This window comes from Dermochelys coriacea, chromosome 3 (assembly GCF_009764565.3).
Source record: "Dermochelys coriacea isolate rDerCor1 chromosome 3, rDerCor1.pri.v4, whole genome shotgun sequence".
Lineage (NCBI taxonomy): Eukaryota > Metazoa > Chordata > Testudines > Dermochelyidae > Dermochelys > Dermochelys coriacea.
This window is the reverse complement of record NC_050070.1, coordinates 160,053,007-160,073,847: the sequence shown is the minus strand read 5'-3', so window position 1 is coordinate 160,073,847 and position 20,841 is coordinate 160,053,007. Positions and strand designations below refer to the sequence as shown.

Below are 20,841 nucleotides of genomic sequence, written 5' to 3'. Positions count from 1 at the left end.
GACCTGATTTTCAGGCCCCAAGTAAGGACGAATGGGCCCTGAATGGCTTGTTTTAATAAGGGATGGGCTCAAGCTGTATAGTCTCCTAAATATCCACACTGTGCTGCTCAGAGAGGAGACACATACCTGTTAGTTTCAGCAAAAGAAAGGCCACAAGGTATGACCATCGATAGTTAGCAGCTGTGAAGGAAGATGGTACATACTGTTCCTGTGTAAGGACTTCTTGTTTCTTGTAGACTTCTTAGGATTTTATTGCCCCTATGCTATTGAGAGGAGCCCTTATACCTGTTTAATGTTTTTCCTCTCAGCAGGGGACTTGGCCATTATCATGCGTATGGTGTAGAGGATGAGGCCAGGCAAGCGCAGTAGCTCCATCCCATTGCCAATGAAAGCCGAGGCAATCACGTAGTTCACAAAGAAGGCTCCCTGGTCAGGCAAGAAGACACATCTACAAGGAAACAGAGTCAGTAACTAGAAAGCAGAGGGTTTGCAATGGGGACAGGTTACATTTGGAAATAGCTCTTTTTCAGAACAAACACTGCAAAGCTTTACAAAAGATGGTTGCAAAATCTTTGATGCAGTGGTTTAATTACAAGTGCCTACTGCTGAATTCTCTACATGCCGTAGTAAGGGCATATTTTGTAGGATGCCATCAAACATAAGAATATAAACAGCATCTGAAATTACACTAAGTTGAAAAGACAATACAGTAGAATCTGGTAGGTGGCTTATTTTGGATGAGGGAGTCATTTGATACCTCAAGTTACTGTTGGCGGCAAGATGTTAGACTAGTGGTTTCTTTCAGCAGAGAAGCCTTAAATATTTGTTTTGCAAACGTGCCTAGGAGCCCTAGTCATTGACCAGGATCCCATTGTGCTAGGCGCTATACAAAAATGGAACCAAAAAAACAGCCGCTGCCCAGCATCTGCTAATGTTGATCTTCGATACCACTATGCCAAACAACAACATGAAGATTTCTTCTCTTCTAAATCATTTTCTGCAACAACAAGATCTTAGTGCGGTTCTAGGGAAGATGCCTGATCCAATGATATGGCACAACCTTCAACATATTGTCTCACTGTGCTCTCTCCCTGTCCCCATCCGTTTGTTGCATCCATCTTGTGTCTTATACTTCGATTGTAAGCTTCTCGGGGTGGGGACTCTCTCTTTGTTGTGTTTCTCCACAGTGCCCAGTACAAAGGGGTTCTGATCCATGACTCCTCTTCCTAATTATCTAGAAGGAGCTCACATCCCACCATTCATTCTGAATCCCCACGTTATAGTATAGAGCATCAATGACGACGTACATTCATTATGCACTAAAAAAGGTTAGTTGGCAAAAAGACTACACTGAAATATCAGAGGGTAGCCAATACTTACTCCAACCTGACTGTAGAATCAGCCGACTCTCTGTCAAACAGCCAACGGAAGAAAAAATCAAGACTGGAAGAAAGATAGTTAATATCATTCACTCTCCATAGTTCAGCACAGTGGTAACAAACAAAACCAACCAACCAAGCTCTTCTAAAATGGAGAGAGTTTTAACTATATAAACTGCAGTTTACTCTAACCTATTGTAATGACTGAACATTATTCGGTCAAAGGTGAGAAGGGAGACTTGGAATCCAATAAAATGGAAGCGTTTCATTTAATGTTCATGTTTCTAAGTTTTATCTTCAGCAGACACTGTGTCGGAGGCAGACATCCACAGTGCCCAGGGAGACAGCCAGATGCATGTTACAGGAGCAAAGAAGGTGGGGAACGAAAAGGATAATTTTGTGGCTAAAGCACAAGAGTGGGAGTCAAGAGGTCTGGGTTCTTGGCTCTGCCACTGACTTTTTATGTGACCCTCAGTGCCTTAACCATTTAATCTCTCAATGACTTATATTTCTTATCTACAGAAAGCAGCTGGAAATACTTTCCAACCTCACAGGGGATTTGTGAGACGTAATTCCTTACGTGCTTGTCAGTGCTTTGAGATCCTCAGATGAAAGGCAATTTAGGGTATTATGACTACAAAACACAGATTTAAAAAAAAAAAAAAAGCTATACATCTCTAAGGGGGCTGGTTACAAAAACAAAGCAGACCAACTCCAATTATAAAATATTCAAACTTTAAGATACAAGAACAAGGTCAATACCTGGTCAGACCAAGGGAAGGCAAAATCAACACCATGAAGATCAAAAAAATGTACACTTTATGCATCATTATTCTGTTTTCTCCAGACCTACCAAAGAGAAAAAGGTTACTGAATAAGAGACTGGTATTGCTAAACACAAGCTTTCATCCTCTTCCAACTCCACTAGTTCTTCTGTCATAAGCGGAAGAATCTATAATGTTTTCTGAACACAAACTAATTAGTTATTTTTGAATTTCCCACCAACTCTTTGTTCAGCTAAGTGAAGTCTCCAAGTACTTTCCCCTCCTCACCTCCAATAAATATATCTTTACGTGGACTATAACACTATTCCTTAAGGACCTTGGCTGTAAAATGTCAGCTGCTGTGAGAAGTCTGAGTGCCCTTCACTGACAGAAGAGTGTCCAAGGGCCACCAGTGTATCTATAAACCTGACCCAAGCAGGCCCACATCTCTCTTTATGTAGACATGGAAGTTGTTTCTGATCATTAATCCAGATCATAGCTGGATTAGTGATACCACAACCTTCCACCACAGGTATGTTGACTTGAGACACCCGTCATCGGATATTCAAGGCTAGTCTCCAAACACATGTGATGCTCACAGCCTCTTGGTTGCTCATATTCAATCTCGTCTTTCAGACAGCATTGTGTCAAAAAACCACAGATTTAGATGGGCTGCTTGACCAAAACAGTTAGTGTCATCTCTTCTGAGACAACATGGTTTTTATCTAAGAAACATCAGTTACAATTGTTATGGGCAAAGGCAGAACAGGAGATTGTTAACTTTGCTCCTATCCATGACAAGCCTCAGATGGAAGTACATCAAGAAATCTGGTGGGCCAAACCCCAGGTATGTCCATTAGAGCTTCATCTACCAAAAGCAAGAACCATGCATTTCCCTTAGTACCTGTATGTGTAATCTTAGTGTTCTACGTCAATGTCCCCAAGAACGCTCATTTAAGACAAATGTACGCGACACTCAGTAGGGATGATTTTTCACATACAGATATAGGGGAAGGTAGTACTTTTGTAATTCAGACTAGTCTGTGACAGATCACTAGTGTCTGTAGTCAGAGGTCCAATCAAGATGTACGGAGAGTTTGCTTCTGAATGACAGAGATTCTGTCAGTCAAACACTGAGTTTCTCTGTTAAATAGAGGCCTTGCCAAAAAAAAAGGGGGGGCCTCCCCATGGGGGACAAAAACAAACAAACGAGACAAGACAAGACAAGGCTGGGTGCTATTCATTGGATCTACTACAAAACAGGGAAAATTCCTTGACTGTTTATCAAGAAGACCTGTTAGACTGTGGAATAATTTGCCAATGGCTAAAGCTCTTGAAAGAGGATAGACTACCCTGTACTGGGCAAGGAATGGACTAGACAGGGCTTAATAGGTCTTTTCCAGCTATAATTTTTTATGAAGTTTACCCATTTTCTCCAGTTTTCCCAGTGACTCACTTTATGTGACAAGGTTAAAAAGAGAGGAAAATCGATTGCTTACTTTGTCCAGTGGGATTCCAATAATGTTGAGTAGTACACAATTGTTGGTAGCAGAGATGAAAAGGACCACAGGAGGAGCGTTGGGAAGAACTGACTAACAATAGGATTCTTTAAAAAAAATAATAAAATAAAATAAAATAAAATAAAATAAAATAAAGACAGGTGCAAATATTCTAATATCATTGTGGCTGAAGAATAGATGCTGCAGAAATTAGTTTTTATAGGTAAGCAACCCATTTATATTAGAATTGGATTTAGGAAACTATGTTTTGATACAGATTAGGGTTCAGGTAGCATTCAGAGTTTGGGTACAAGGCAAAACCAGAGCTAGTGTTTGAGGTTAGATTCCAAGATACTGAAATCTCACAGTTCATGTGAAATTTCAGCTGGAACAAGATGTTAGATCCAAAACCAAGAAGGTATCTACTTGAACCAAAATGTAAGACTGAAGTTTTATTTTAGAGTTTCAGATTGGAGTGGTCATCCCCACACACATATAATTCTAAACTTTAAAAGGAGTTTGGATTGGAGGTTCTGTTTTTTGGTCCAAGTTACTAAATTTTAAGTTATATAGTTCATGTAAAATAAAAATGTATCTTAACAATTAAAATCTATGATCACAGAAAGTTTCAAGTGAACAGATTTCAGGCTAATCCTTATCAAGAAACATCATCATCAACAACAAAAACAAATTAGGAGGACATAGTTTTGAACTTAGTTTTTTAAAATCTGCATCAGTTTCAGCCCTTGCTGGGGATTTGAACTGGTTGAGATTGACTAACACATAGACATGGACGCTCCTCAGTTGGTGTAAATTCGTATAGCTCCACTGGCTTCAGCTTACACCAGCTGATAATGTTGTCCATACTGTCTTAGTGTAAAAACACATCATCCTTGCCAGTTCACTTCCTTGTTTACTTTCCAACACATTTTGATATTGGTAAAAAGAAAAAGGAGTACTTGTGGCACCTTAGAGACTAACAAATTTATTTGAACATAAGCTTTCGTGAGCAGCTGTAATTCACGAAAGCTTATGCTCAAATAAATTTGTTAGTCTCTAAGATGCCACAAGTACTCCTTTTCTTTTTGCGAATACAGACTAACACGGCTGCTATTCTAAAACCTTTGATATTGGTGTAACATAAACTCAAAAACAAGTGATACTCACGTTAAGGTAATGAATAGGTTTGGTGACATTGAACTTGTCCATGGTGGAGATGATTATGGAAGGAGTAGTCAGAAAAAAAAGCACAATAAAAAGGAGCAAATTAATGCAAAACCATCTAAACCACCACTTTAGCCCACGCACTGAAAAATTGTTCCTGTCAAGCAAAAGGACAGAAAAGAAAACAATCAGTAAGTCTTTTGCTGGTGCACAGATATACTAACTGTCATGTGACAGGTGATTTTTTTAAAAAATTGAGCTTTTCATAGAACTAGAAATCATAGTACAAAAACACAGAAATTCACTAACCAAGCCCAAATTGCCATCAGTTATTAATTAGTAAATGAAAAATTAGCATAATTGCATGGGCTGGACTGCTGGAGAGTCACTTTTTAGCCCTATGTAATCAATAAAATGAAGTCAAATTAAAAACCTTTTCCAGTTTGAGCTTTCTTTGGGGTGTTTTAATAGATGGAATTCTCTCCAGGTTTTATAAAACCAAATTGATATCACTGAAGAATCGGTTCCTTACAACAATTTGCAACAGAACATCTAGCTGAAGACAATAAATGAGATATTCATGTTTGAAGCATTGCTGAGTTTTTAGGAATTATAAACAGCAGGCCCAGTGGGACCACTGGTCAAGTACCAATAGCGATATCTAAGTGTCTTTAAGATGCTCAGCTGCTATGGTGATGGGGGCCATATAAGCAACTAAGTAGATAATTGGTTATGTCTTAAATGTCCTAAGTTTTTCTATTTTATAGCATGAACACCAAGTAAAATCCATTCTTGCCCTATGGTCTCTCCAAATATCATTTCTTTCCTTGCCATAAGATATAGCTTTTGTAGTTTGACTTACGTTCGTATTTTAAACAACAGAAAAGTAAACATGGCATCAGCTAAGAAAAGCCTAAAGCGTTAAAGAAACATAATTGGTAATGTGGTGGAGGAATGGAGGTGGGAAGGAAAAACGGTAGCCCTTTTCCTTGAATGATGAAGTAAAGTGCACTTTCACCAAAATAAAACAGAATTAGAAAGCCTTTCAGCACTTGAGAATCACTTAGCCCACCACTAAAATGCAGCCACCTCTGGGATGAAATGGTATTGCTGTTTGCTAGAACACAGCTACAAGACACAAGAGTTTAACATAGGAAGTGACAAACTCCAGGAGGAATTTGAGTAGGAAAAATAATTCTGGAATCTGATCTAGAAATTGTGGATCTGTAATGACTATAAAAGTTGAGAGCTTAGTTTTAGGTATTACCTGCCTAATATGGCACATGCAACACCACCATGTCTGAAGTCAGTCACAGTAGCATTGTCTAGTGGTTAGAAGAGACGTCTGGGAGACAGGAACACCTGAGTTCTAGTCTCAGCTCCAACAATGACTCATTGTACAGACATGAGTAAGTACTTAACCTCTGTGCCTCATCGTGTCCTTCTAGGAAAATACCTCCCTACCTCATAATGGTGTTAGGAGTATTCTTTCTGAAATGCTACGTGTAGGGCCCTACCAAATTCACGGTCCATTTTGGTCAATATCACAGTCATAGGATTTTTAAAATCATAAATTTCATGATTTCAGTTGTTTAAATCTGAAGTTTCACAGTGTTGTAATTGTAGGAATCCTGACCCAAAAGGCGTTGGGGGGGGGGTTATGGTACTGCTACCCTTACTTCTGTGCTGCTGGTGACGGTGATGCTGGGCAGCTGGAGAGCGGTGGCTGCTGGCTGGGGACCCAGCTCTGAAGGCAGAGCCACTGCCAGCAGCAGCGCAGAAATAAGGATGGCCTGGTATAGTATTGCCACCCTTAGTTCTGTGCTGCTCCCTGTAGAGCTGGGCCCTCAGTCAACAGCTGCCACTCTCCAGCTGCCCAGCTCTGATGGCAGCAGCGCAGAAGTAAGGGTATTGCCATCCTTACTTCTGTGTTGCAGCTTGTGGGGTTCTGCCTTCAGAGCTGGGCACCAGGCCAACAGCTGCTGCTCTCCAGCTACCCAGCTCTGAAGTCAGCGCAGAATTAAGGGTGGCAATACCGCAACCCCCTAAAATAACCTTGCAACCCCCATGCAACTCCCTTTTGGGTCAGGACCCCCAATTTGAGAAATGCTGGTCTCCCCCCTGTGAAATCTGTATAATACAGGGTAAAAGCACACAAAAGACCAGATTTCATGGTTTGTCATGCGTTTTTCATGGCCGTGAATTTGGTAGGGCCCTAGCTATGTGAGTTCTTCCCCACCAACATTACTGACTCAGAGGGAAGAATGTCACCTACTTAACCAGCAGTGTAACTATCAGTAATACTGAGGCATTCCTTGGGGGTCTCCAATCCAAGTACTGACTAAAACCTGACCCTGTTCACTGCAGCTTGCCAGAATTGCTTAATTCACAGGTCAAGGTACCATGGTTTCAAAAATAAAAGGTACAAACTACACCGTTAAATTATAAGAAGCTAGAATCTGTATTTTATCCTGATGGTAGAATTGCAGTTATGGAGAAAATAAACCTCTGGAGTACCAAAAGTCAGATGGAACAACACTGCATTTTTAAATGGATGCTCCAATATTAAAGAGGATTCTAACATTGAAAAGAATCACAATTTAAAAGGGAGCAGACTACTGTATTTAATAAGGATATTTTGCAATAAATTATGGTTCAACACTTCTACAGTATTATGAATAAATATGTTATCGAAAACTCCCTGTGATTTTGTGGTGGACAGTGAGGAAGTCACAAAAACTAAGCGTCTCATAATTAAAGTTAAGATTTTGTCAATGATATTTTTAGTTAAAACTACGGACAGGTCACGGATAATAAAGAAAAATTCAGGGAAGCCCTTGACCTATCCGTGGCTTTTACTAAAAATAACCTTGACAAAATGGGGAGCTCAACTGTGGGGTCCCCCCGCCCCAGACAGCTGTGGGGTCCCCACACCGCCTGCAGAGGCTGGGCAGGGGTTCTCCTGCTGCCTGCAACAGCCGGGAGCTTCAGGGGACCCGCACTGCCAATCTTGAGCTGCGGCCAGGAGCTCGGGGGTACCCCCCTGCCACCCATGAGCTGGGTCTGAATTCACAGAGGTCACTGGAAGTCACGGATTCCATGACCTCTGTGAAAAAATCTATAACTTGCATTATGAGTAAGGCTACATCACATGCAAGCCACTTGCACGGTAACTGGAAAGATTTCACTGATCTTTGGTATACCACTCTAGCTTTTGAATATGACAGGAAGGGAAGAAAAAGCAATTCAACACCATTTGCTTATTTTCAACTCCCCCCCACAAGTGGCACATAATGCCTGGGAAATTTACTGACAGCAATAAGATTCTAAAAGAATGTTTCAGTATACAGTGGGTTCAGCTATGGCTAAAATGTGGCAGCTAATACTAGAAGTCAGATACTTTTATAATACTTAGCACTAATATAGGGCTTTTTCATGCACACATCTCACAAAAATAGGTATATATTATCCCCATTTTCCAGATGAAAAAGCTGAGGCACAGGTGTTAAGGGATGATTTTCAGAAGTGCTGAGTGACCACAGCTCCCATTGATTTCAATTGTCCCTGAAGTCAATAGAAGATACGAGTATGCACAACCTCTTAAAAATATCAGGTCATAGGTGACTTGCCCGAGGTCTACTAAGCATTTCAATGTTAGAGTTGGCAACAGGACCCAGATATCCCGACTCCCAGTCTTGTGTTCAGTCCACTAAACCACAAGTGTTCAATGTGACAATGGTTCAAATTCTCAATATCTGGGTAAAAAATAATTTTCTTCTGGGGAGAAAAATAACCCAACCCCTCCAACTCCAAATTTATATTCTGGATTATAAGTTGATGTAAAGTGATCAAGAATTTTACCAACAAATATTCTCTGGATAGGTGGCATATGTAACATTCCAGTTTAAAATGCAGAGTTCTTTGCTGTATGCTGATGGCTGAGGTTCCCCTTTACACTTAAAACTCTGGCATTTGCAGGCATTGAAGTCTTTCAGAATACTGCAATAAAGAAAAAACAATGTAGTTTTACAGCTGGAAATGTCACATGTTTAAGCAGGGAGATTGCCACTAAAGGAAAAGGCTTTTATCACACCCTCTTGAGACAGTTTTTTGAACTTCACCACCATGTCACATATACATATGATGGTCATCATTTAAACAAAAAGAAAAGGAGTACTTGTAGCACCTTAGAGACTAACAAATTTATTAGAGCATAAGCTTTCATGGGCTACAGACCACTTCATCGGATGCATAGAACGGAACATGTAGTAAGAAAATATTTATATCTATACATACGCACACACACACACACACACACAGGAAGTTCCCATACAAACTGTGAGCGTCTAATTAGTTAAGTTTCAGAGTAGCAGCCGTGTTAGTCTGTATTCGCAAAAAGAAAAGGAGTACTTGTGGCACCTTAGAGACTAACACATTTATTTGAGCATAAGCTTTCGTGAGCTACAGCTCACTTCATCGGATGTACTTAATTAGTTAAGATGAGCTATTATTAGCAGGAGAAAAAAAAAACTTTTGTAGTGATAATGAAAATGGCCCATTTAGACAGTTGACAAGAAGGTGCGAGGATACTTAACTTAGGGAAATAGATTCAATATGTGTAATGGGAGTGGCTGGGTCATTACACATATTGAATCTATTTCCCTAAGTTAAGTATCCTCGCACCTTCTTGTCAACTGTCTAAATGGGCCATCTTCATTATCACTACAAAAGGTTTTTTCTTCTCCTGCTGATAATAGCTCCTCTTAACTAATTAGACGCTCACAGTTGGTATGGGGACTTCCAACTTACCTTCTTACTAGATGTTCCATTCTATGCATCCGATGAAGTGGGCTGTAGCCCTCGAAAGCTTATGCTCTAATAAATTTGTTAGTCTCTAAGGTGCCACAAGTACTCCTGTTCCTTTTGTGAATACAGACTAATATGGCTGCTACTCTGAAACATATACAAATATCAACCAGGGAAAGAAAGATTTTTTCCTTACTGCAATAATAGTATTGCCATAAAACTTCTACATCCTGCAGCAAAAGAGATTTAATTAGTAACTGCTCTTGTCCTTGTTTTAACAATGCAAGCATCATCTGAAGTAACATTTAGTATCCTCAATACGTGATGCCCAAGCATCATGATGATGAAGCTCTCACATTAAAATGAATCAAAGCATCTTAATCCTGGCTTGCAACACTTTTGCTATTCCACTACTGTTTTCTCTGGAGCAGTGACTGCCATTGGTACTCAACTGCCTGGTCATTTGATGTGGAACTGTTATTCACAAAGAAAAGGAGTACTTGTGGCACCTTAGAGACTAACAAATTTATTTGAGCATAAGCTTTCGTGAGCTACAGCTCACTTCATCGGATAATATAACCCAGGTTCCAGAAGAAAAAGTCCATTGCATCGACCCAAAACTAAATGAAATCACCAAACAGACTGCAACATCTTTTTCAGTTCCTCTTGGTAGCACTAATCAGAAATTCAAGTACAAGCTCCCTGACACCTCAAATTTCCACAAGAAACCCCACATCCTACTCCTCTTCAAACTAACATTCAAGACTGGCTTTACAGCATGACCTGAAAGTCAAGAGATTATGCATATTTTGACAAAAGGGGGCATGAATGGCAAAACTGAGGGGCCCACAGAGAATGATCTGTGGTCCTATAGGAACCACATTTTTATAAAATAAAGACTTTGGTCTCCTTCCTTAATCCTCTTTAAGAGGCTATTAATAAGAGACAGGTAGACAGCTAATAGCCCACTAAGAACAATGGGACTAAGTTAATTTTCCCTACCAATGACCCAATTCAGCAATGCTGAGCATGATCACTCCCACTGAACTCAATGGGAGTTGAGGGTGCTTAGCAACTTCCAGGATCAGGTCAATAAATATCTACATTATAGTAAAGGTCCATAAACTATACTATAGTAAATGTCAAGCATATATTGAGTTAGAAAATGTAAATTGCAGAGCTGAACTATGAGAGTTGTGCCATATGCTGAAAACAGAAGGGATTTTGAAAGAACATGAAGTTGTGTCAAGTAACCCTCTCTCCTTTCATCAGTTAGTAATAACATCATTACTTAACAGTATCCTATTCAGCCTTTTGCCTAACACTGGCCATTGTACATTTCTGTATCTTTAGGTCTCTCTGAATTGAGTTTATGCCTCATCTCAGTAATCTGGATATTAATAACTAAAAAAAAAAGCAAAGTTGTATGTATGTAAATTTATACAAATATATACTTTATTACCCTGCATCGGTACAAAGTTCACTAAAGTCCTATTTATCCACAAAACAGATGCAAGACAGCCAGCACAAAAATCTCCATGCTACCCTGTCAATGTTCCACACCCCTAGTATGCAGGGTGTACCTACAAAAAGACAGAATAGTTTGGTATTTATGGCCGATTCAATTGCTGACTTCTCCTTTGTTGAAGCTACTAACAAGGGTGCTAGTCTGCACTACTGTGATGGTTGTTTGGTGATTGGGTCATCTGCTTACTAGAAAATGAACAGAGATCAGTAACTCATCTCTCATAAGCCACCTATTTGGGTCCAAGATTCACTTAGACTGGAATCCAGACTAGATGAAAGGCTCTTTATCCCATGAAGTCCCAGACCTATCCAGTTCCTTGTTAGGCTGATTTCTAATTCAAAGTCTGGGGACTACGTGCATCTCTGGGAAAGCATACAAGTTAGCAAAATAAACCAAATTGAGAAAGTGGATGAAGAAAGAGAAACTGACTTAGGTGTACAAGTAAGGGCTTGCTCAGTCAGAACTATGGTGTTCACAAAACAAAAAGATACACTACACAAAACTTACTATGTTGCCATGGATTTCTCCTGGAATGTTACAAAAGCCATTCCCAGTGGGCTATCATGAACAGTTTGCTCCTCTTTCAAGTACTCCTCCATCAGCTTATTTGTCACTTGGGTATAGTAATCTATAGCATCTACCTGTTGGAAAATTGATTCCTGTTACATATCTATACCAAATGGCTCATACATTCATCAAACACAAGCTCCACAAACTGCAGTCCCTCCTTACATTCTATGGATCACAAATCATATTGTGGCGTGGAATAAAAACAGGAAGTTTTTCTTGCACTATAGTGAGGTACCAGCAAGACCACACTTCAAATGTTCTTGGCAATTCTAGTTGCCACTTGCCAGGACGGATGTTGCAGAAATTGAAACATGCAACAAAGAGGATGCTAAATTCTTTGCACAAATCAGGAAGTTTCCTGTAAGCTTTGCCATGTTTTTGTTGCAGTTTTATATTGTTCTGGCTAATAACTCAGTGATAGAAACTATCCCTTACCCTTTCACATCCTCTGATTTCACAACAGCAGAATTGACCACATGGCTTTGGGTTGATTCGGACCTGCCTGCCATTCTTCTCATGCAGATGCGTAAAATACATCAGACTTTTTTCTGCCTTTTTTCTGGATAAAAAACATACATACATAAGATTTTGCACTGGAACAGTAGATTCACAATAACAAACCTAAAGAGAGTATAATCCTGGGAGAAACAAAGTTAGCCGAAGGATTGATAAAGAAACGTCGTATGAATAGACGAGACAAGGAATAAACCTACACTCCCTTCTTCCTTCTCCCACCCCCCAAAAATAAATAAAATCTCCACATAAAACATTCTGGCTGCTGCTTTTTCGTCATTTGTACAAATAATAGGGTTCTCTTCAATTCTTTATTTTCACTAAAATAAGAGCGTCTTCAGTAATACTAGTGCTTATTTTCAGAATTATTTCAAATTACGGTTAATTTAGAATGCCAGACCAGATCTAATCTAGAACTGCCTACACTGCACTCTGGACATTCACTATAGATTACCCTGGGTTCACTGTATTTAACAAATTCCTTCTTAAAATACTAAGTACCAAGGATTATTATTTTGTGGTGCATGGCAAGAGTCAAAGTCTTACCTTGAACTATGTGCCAGATTTTGGAAAGATACTTCAAGGAGGTTGCTTCCCCCCCCACCCCACTTTTGCTTTATTTATTTTTTTTAAAAAAAAGCAGTATGAGTTCTGTTCTAATTTTCTCACCCAGCTACAAGTTTCAATGGATCCAGCACTGCTTATCCATTGAAAGTGCTGGATCCATTGAGTTTTCAGTATATACAAGTTTAAATAAAGTTACACTCTTCCTACCTCAGCGAACCTTTCCACAAAACCAAGGTGTCTGGAGGACATTCTGGCTTTTGTTATTGAGAGTGTGCCTTCTGTGTGTGCCTAGCCTCACTGTGCTGGGAACCAGAGTCCCAAAGTTAATAATTCAAAACTAAGGTTTCGTACCTTGGCAATCACTATAGTGCCTTGTCAAATCACCAAGTCAGGGCAACTCATTCACGTGAGGCGTATAGCACCTACTGGAGATGGCCTAAAGCGAAACCCCCAGTTCTGAATGCCCCTGAGCAGTCTTTAAATTCAGATCTGAATTCATCTGGTCAGGTTCATCTCTGGCATCTACAAGCTTTCTGCTATATTTTCAATATAGATCTATAATAAACATAGCTAGAATATAAACATAGGTAACCTTTCATTGTGCAAACTGGTAAGCCTAGCTACATCATAACACAGCTGGACCTCTAGCACTTTACAGGTCGGATACGCAGCACTGAAAAGGAAGAGAGACATGTTAGAAGAGACTGGACAGTATGGAGACTGTCTCATAAGGTTATCACTGATTTCTAATTAACATCAGAATCAATCATTTAGCTCCCAACACAAACTCCTGACATACAGATATCAGAGAACTGGAAACAGTTGCTGTAATTTAATTTACAGTGATTATGATTAACAGGACACTAACTGCTCTGCTTTCAAGCAAAGGCCAGGTGAGAGCATGAAAAAAATTAGTGTGAATATGCAGCCACTTCCTTGGCATTAACACTAAAAACAACTAACTTTTTTTTTCCCTTTGAAAAAGATGATAATTTGAATTCTATCCTCTTAATCTGAAAAAAAACAGATTAATAAAATTTTTCCAGAGACGGAAATACAGGTTTTAAATAGTTTACAAACAAGGACAGGTCTAGTTTGGATAGTTAAAACTGCCATGACATTGCTTTAAACCCATTCCCCTACACGCGCTAGTTCTTGCCTTACATGAAGTGGTTTTCTATAGCCTCTTTCTTTGCATTTTTGGGAAGGCCAGTTATAAACAGCGTGCACCTGACCTGTAGAAGAAAAACATCTCAGTTTCTCACAACAACCAGAAGGAAGAGAGCCCAAAGGAACATGGGTGGGGGGCGGAAACTATGACACAGCACATCAAACTATCTTTACTAAATAAACAAACAGAATGGAAAACAGAAGACCAACTTTGACTTCAGTGGGTGTTGCATCCACTTACAACAAGACTGAATTTGTCCCTATATTGGCAACAGGCCAAAACAAAATCTCAGGTGTATTTTTATTCCTCTTGTGATTTACTCTACCTGGTCTTTCTGGCTGTGATTAGAACCTATTATATTAGAACATTTACCTTTTATGGATTCATTCACATCTATTGACATTTTGGCAGGGTGGAAAAGTATTTTTGTATTTGATTTTTCAGCATTTTCCCCTTCTAACGTGCTGCATATTTCTCTGAGTAAATGAACTTACTGTGTTTTCCTCTTTATACTTGATGTACATGGTGTGATGTCTCATGAAGACAAGAGTCAAAATCAGGTAAACAACAGCAAAAACAGTGTGCAACCAAAGAAGATTGTTGCTGTGGAACATAACATTTAAGAACATTAGAAGTGAATGGCATTTAGAGCCACATTTGCATGGGTAACTATTAAAATGCTATTAAGAATACAAAAAAAAAAAAAAAGAGAGAGAAAAGGAGTACTTGTGGCACCTTAGAGACTAAAATTTTTTTGAGCATAAGCTTTCGTGAGCTACAGCTCACTTCATCGGATGCATTTGTGAGCTGTAGCTCACGAAAGCTTATGCTCAAATACATTTGTTAGTCTCTAAGGTGCCACAAGTACTCCTTTTCTTTTTGCGAATACAGACTAACACGGCTGCTACTCTGAAACCTGTCATTAAGAATACAACAGTTCATCAGGCATTAGGGTAGGAAAACTGGTCTTTGGTTGGTTGATGGGTGGTTTTGCCCATGCAGGTATCTGATCTAACCATGAGACTTACCAGTCCATTATTTAGAAATAGTAGCTCTCCAAAGAATGCAACTATTCTAGGAGCTCCACATTTTTTGGGTAGCCTTTGAGCATATGCCTTCTTGTCCTGCTGTGTATAGGCACCCTTTGCCATACAGCTGATTTATAGACAATTTTTCTGTAGATATTACAATTCACTGCATTAAAGTAACTAGCTGAATTCTCCATGGCCCCAATTCTTAACCAAATCTAAAACATGATTTTGGTTGACCAGAAGAATTGAGAGAAAAAGAATGACTTATGGTCTGTATTAGGTTTCAGAGTAGCAGCCGTGTTAGTCTGTATTCGCAAAAAGAAAAGGAGTACTTGTGGCACCTTAGAGACTTACAAATTTATTTGAGCATAAGCTTTTGTGAGCTACAGCTCACTTCATCGGATGCATTATAGGTCTGTATTAGGTTAATAACTGACCGTTTGAGGAAAGATGAGTGAAATGGAATGAACTGAAAATACACATAATAATATACATATCTAATGTAACAGCCTATGCAACCTTAACTTTACTGAACTCCCTTACCATCTGTGTTTGTCAGTTTCTCTTTCAAAACTTACATAACAAAATGTGTATTGTCAACAATCTGCTTATCTGTAATAGGATCAGTGATTAAAATATGGTTTCAAAGCCTCTATTTGAAGACGGATAAGAGACAGATTTCTATACTTTAAACTTTTTTAAATACCCATTTATAAGTATCATGTTGCTTAAAAAATATAACAAGTTGTCAATTACCCTAGCTGGACTTTTTAGGAATGGGATTTTTTTTTTTTTTTTTTAAAAAGAGATCAACACATAATAGAATTCTGTATGTGTGTAGTCATCCAACTATTTTTATGGCATTTCTTCAAATGAGAAGACTATTAAAATCAGTCATGCAAGAGAGACAGGCACATAAGTTTGGGGTAAGAAAGAATTTTAATTAATTAAACCATACATTCTATTAAAAAACTGTGAGATCAAAACAATACTGACAAGTATAGTTTCTTCTAGTGTGGAAATTTTTGCCAGCAACATCTATTATTCAAGGGAAGCATGTGGTCTAGCAAAAGCAGGTTGTAGAAACCAGGACTCCAGGTTTCTCTTTCCCACACCTTAACTGTCTTGCTATGTAGCCTCAAGTGAGTCACATAACTTCTGTTTCAGTTTACACACCCATAAAATAGCAATAAATAATAATACCATCACCATGCATATTGTAAAATTTAATAAATATTTTTAGGACCAAGGAAAGCCTCAGAAAGGCATAATATTTCCAGCAAATATAAAATATAATCTAATACTTTCTAACATTTACTTACCCAGTTTGTAAATTTGCTATAGTAGTTCTCCCAAAACTATAAGGATCTTTATCTAAAAAAAAAGGACAACACATGGTTTATTTATCTGGTGCAGCATTCATATGAAAAGTGTAAGGAAATAAAATATAAAACTTTAACAATAAACATAAATATATTTCTTTTTGATGTTCATCACATTTAATGTTAATAAATATTCAAAATAAGACAGATACTTAATGCTGGCCTAACCATGGTTTTATTTTAAAATTGAGTAAAAGAAGAAGATATTGCATTCAGCCTGCAAAGGAAAACTGCAGCTGATTTTTTAACATTTGGACATTGGATATCTACAGGTTTGCAAAAATCTGCTGGGGACTAGTCCAATTTCCCACCTTTACTGATGTTTTATCTCAAATATTTGTTCAAATTACAGAAACTTCTTATTTCCACAACTGTACTAACAGCATCGCTAATCGTGATAACAAGGAAGTAGACAATCCGAAGAAACATTGGTTTGTCAGGGAAAAGAAAGAAAAAAAGAGTAATAGTATTTCTGGAAAACAAAAAATACAACCCCATGACTAAGGCTCCGTGTTTGTCACAGAAATCATGGATTCTGTGACATTCCGTGACCTCCATGGACTTCTGCAGAAGCCTGGTGTGGCTGGCCCAGGGGCTGCCTGAGCAGTTGCACTGGCTGCTGCTGGGACAGTCTCGGGCCCCTCAGCCCTCCAACAGCAGGAGTTTGGGTGCGGGGAAGGCTCGGGGCTGGGGTACAGGGCAGGGGAGAGCTCCCTGGAAGGGCAACAGCAACTCCCCTTCCCCTAGATCCATGTGCTGCCTCCACCCGCAGGCACCACCCCTGCAGCTCCCCCCCTCCAAGTTTTAGTCAGGGTATATAGTAAAAAGTCATAGACAAAAATTCACAGCCCGTGAATTTTTGTTCACTGCCTGTGACCTGTCCATGACTTTTACTAAAAATACCTGTGACTAAAATGTAGCCTTACTCATGACCTTCCACCACAGGTTGGATAAAATACTTAATCACATCACAAGGTTAGCTACTCTCTAAACCACCAGAGCAAAAAGCACCATGAACATACAAAAGTGACAAATTTTTGTCAACCTAGTATGCTACACATTGTGGCTACTCAGAACTTAATGCAGCAGCTATATCTTTAGCTTTATCAGAACTTGATCCTCCTATTCCAAAAAGAACAGGCCCCCTGCCACTTGAGCTAAAAGAGAATCTCTGTCAGCAGTAGAGGGCCTGACACAGCTGAGCAGTTCCAGTTCCACCCAATGGAGGGCAGTAGTGCACGCACGCACACACAAACACACCCATATTACAATAAGTTTGTTGAGGCATACAAACATAGAATTACTACACAAGAACAGGGAAATAAACCATGTCATCTGTCATGCTATTTCTGACAGTGGCCTTTGCCAGATGCATCTAGCTGCATAGTATTACGCTGCAGACTGGGGGACTATGTTTATCCAGTTTATCACAATAGGAGGTTCCTGAGAGCTTTGACAGTAACACAGAATACACCCATCTTTAGAAGATGAAAAGATTTTCTTACCAAGTAAGTCACCTGAAAGATTGACAGGCAATATGATACAAACAGACAAAATGCTGACAGCAACCAGCAGGCAAATGATGTGGCGCTGAAAGGCAAGGTAGTGCATGGCATCATCACCACATTTCTCACGAATCTCTTCATCACTACACCATGGACAAAAAGGCAGCAGGTCAGTCCGGATGCTTTACCAGTTGGATTGTGCTTATAAATACTGACTTCTAAATAAGCCCTATAACCTCTACCTTCTACTAAACTCTGAGAACCAAAAGACCAATATGGGATGGTTTATTGTAAACGTGAGAAACAAAGTAGGTGAGGTAATATCTTATAGCACATACCTTCCACCAATAAAAGTTGGTCCAATACAAGATATTACCTCACCTATCTTGTCTGTCTCATATCATGGGACCAACACAGCTACAACAATACTGCAAACAAATAAAAGAAATGTAACATTTTAGTATTAAAAGGATCTTTATGCTGATATGAATACATAATCACTAATGAGAGGTTATTCTGAAATCCAAATAGGCATTTACAGCAACATTCACATGTATATCTTCATCAACTGAATACACAGCAAAAGACACAGTACTAGAAAAACGCTTTGTGCCACCAAAGGGGAAGAAGGGATTTTATTTTGATTGCCTTCTACTGACCCATCTGGGTTATGGAATACACAAAGAATGAAACCAGGTCAGCAACATTCTGATCCTTTGGGCTGGCAATATTTTTGACAAGTAAAATTTTCATTATCAGCCTGGAAAAAGATGGATAAACATATTTTGCACCTATGTTGTTTTTCCATGGCAGTCTTGCAAGACTGAATTCAACTTAGACCTTAATATCTGGGATGGGGCTCCTGCAGCAGAAATATACTCCGCCCCAGGGAAGACTGAGGAGGAATGTGACTACAGGTTACTCTTAGACCCACTCCCAACCAGTTAAGGAAAGGCACTGAAGGGCTTTGCAAGGAACCACATTTATTGTCAGGAGGACAAAAATCAGTCCAACATGGGTTCTTGGGAGGAGAGAATAAATGAGAAAAATGGAGGACAGCATGGAAAAGGAGCCCCAGAGAATTCCCTATTAGCCACCCTCAACAATTTCCTTAAAAAGATCTGTTTACTCAAACAGGACCAAAAAAATAATAATAATTACGATTTCCTAGGGAGATAGGTACGAAGAACCAATATCAAATCTTGAATATTCAAGTACTGAGAAACTGTTCTGGGGATAGACTCATTCCCTTTTTACTGAAGCACCAATTCTGTAAGGAGAACCTTGTGAGCAGACCTCTGTGCCTGCTTAGAGCCCCACTGGCTTTACTGGGGGTCTGCTTATATGGTTCTCTTTGAAGAATGGGAGCTTACAATCCTAGACCCACCTCGTGCTCCCAGACTTCAATGAGAGCCAGTTTGGGCTCATATACTGTCAGTTCTATCCCTGCATATCATGCCTTGATACAGTCTATCACTTTCCATCTTTGAAACTGTCTCCCTATTTTAAAAATATATACACGTCAGAAAAAGTAAACCATGGCTTACTGTTTCTGCTTCATGTACTTACTGCATTCGAAAGGCAGATGTCATCCAGGAACAAAACCCCTAGAAAAAAAGAGAAAGTATGTTAGCTTCTAAACGTTAATTGCTTCCAAGAAACAATAGTGTCTGTAATCTTTACAATTAATAGGAGTGTTTAATATAAACTAAATCTCTTACTAGGTTAAAAAAAAAAAGAGCTGCTAAATTGGTCTTGATAATTTCAGGGCATCATATGCAATTTATAGTCTATAAACAAAGAGAACATATGCTGTAAACTCATCCCAAAAATCAATTTACAATTAGCAAAACATTAGAAAGTCCAAGGGATGAATAGTCAAATAATTAAACAAGTGCAAAATCTTAGATGTGATTTTAAGACAAATATATAGGTGTTAGTCCTAGTCCTGTTCCCATTAAATTCAATTCAGGATCAAGCCCCATAAGTAGAATTGGATTTAACTACAGGTTTCAGAGTAGCAGCCGTGTTAGTCTGTATTCGCAAAAAGAAAAGGAGTACTTGTGGCACCTTAGAGACTAACAAATTTATTAGAGCATAAGCTTTCGTGAGCTACAGCTCACTTCATGCATCCGATGAAGTGAGCTGTAGCTCACGAAAGCTTATGCTCTAATAAATTTGTTAGTCTCTAAGGTGCCACAAGTACTCCTTTTCTGGATTTAACTAGTAGTTTCAGAACAAAACAAAAAAAATTTAAAGACCTTTCAAAGGTCCCTTACAATTTTGAATAAAATCCACATGGAAGAGTCCTATATAATTTAATAGGGATGAAGCCAGTCTTTTGAAGACCTCAATTTTAACCATCTATGAAGAAGGTAAAAGAAAATTACATCTTATTCATGTAAGATTTTGAACCATCCTTTAGAATTTTATAGAAGAGATATAATTCTCTATTAAATTCCATATTAGGGTTCAAAAAGCTACAGAAAAGAAGTTCTTTTCTATTAAGTTCCCTAAGCCTTTTCCATAATAGAATACTCCCAAGCTAGAGAAATATGTCTTTATTTAATAATTTAAAAGATAAAGTTCCTCCAGAGTGGAAGAAAGATTTAAAATAAAACATATTAAAGAGCAATCTTCTGGTAATAGCAAGATGCTCAGACAGTGATTTAGTTTCAGGGATTTTTTTTTTTTTTAAATTAAGCAGATGGATCTTTAAAACAACATTAAAACAGTAACATTGCTTGGACAGCACCCAAACATAGGAGGACTGAGGCACTTTGAATCATAGCCGTTTAAAGAGTCTCTCAAAATCAACAGCCATGGATGAGGCCAAACTAAAATTTGACCTAAGAGTTGTTTTCCTTCTCTGTTCAGCTTGTCCACCAACTATATGTGGCCTTATTACATGATTTTCCCATATATGCCCCAATTTCCCGTTCTGTAAAACATAGATAACACC

General features: G+C 38.8%; 1 protein-coding gene across 9 annotated transcripts in view; it reads right to left on the bottom strand.

The window, feature by feature from the left end:
• The window catches only part of TMEM63A (transmembrane protein 63A), a 39,479-nt gene that overhangs the window by 6,035 nt on the left and 12,603 nt on the right, over positions 1–20,841 (bottom strand). For 7 of the 9 annotated variants that reach the window (XM_038394193.2, XM_038394194.2, XM_043511673.1 and 4 more), the window contains 14 exons: positions 19,449–19,486; positions 17,880–18,022; positions 16,315–16,366; positions 14,456–14,564; positions 13,955–14,025; positions 13,383–13,463; positions 12,146–12,269; positions 11,648–11,781; positions 8,668–8,805; positions 4,810–4,963; positions 3,643–3,749; positions 2,142–2,228; positions 1,381–1,443; positions 286–448 (listed from right to left, as the gene is read on the bottom strand). In XM_038394193.2, coding sequence (XP_038250121.1) covers positions 286–448; positions 1,381–1,443; positions 2,142–2,228; positions 3,643–3,749; positions 4,810–4,963; positions 8,668–8,805; positions 11,648–11,781; positions 12,146–12,269; positions 13,383–13,463; positions 13,955–14,025; positions 14,456–14,564; positions 16,315–16,366; positions 17,880–18,022; positions 19,449–19,486 — 1,464 coding nt within the window. The remainder of the gene's footprint in view (positions 1–285; positions 449–1,380; positions 1,444–2,141; positions 2,229–3,642; positions 3,750–4,809; positions 4,964–8,667; positions 8,806–11,647; positions 11,782–12,145; positions 12,270–13,382; positions 13,464–13,954; positions 14,026–14,455; positions 14,565–16,314; positions 16,367–17,879; positions 18,023–19,448; positions 19,487–20,841) is intronic. The other 2 variants (XM_043511674.1, XM_043511676.1) reach the window with 1 other exon arrangement.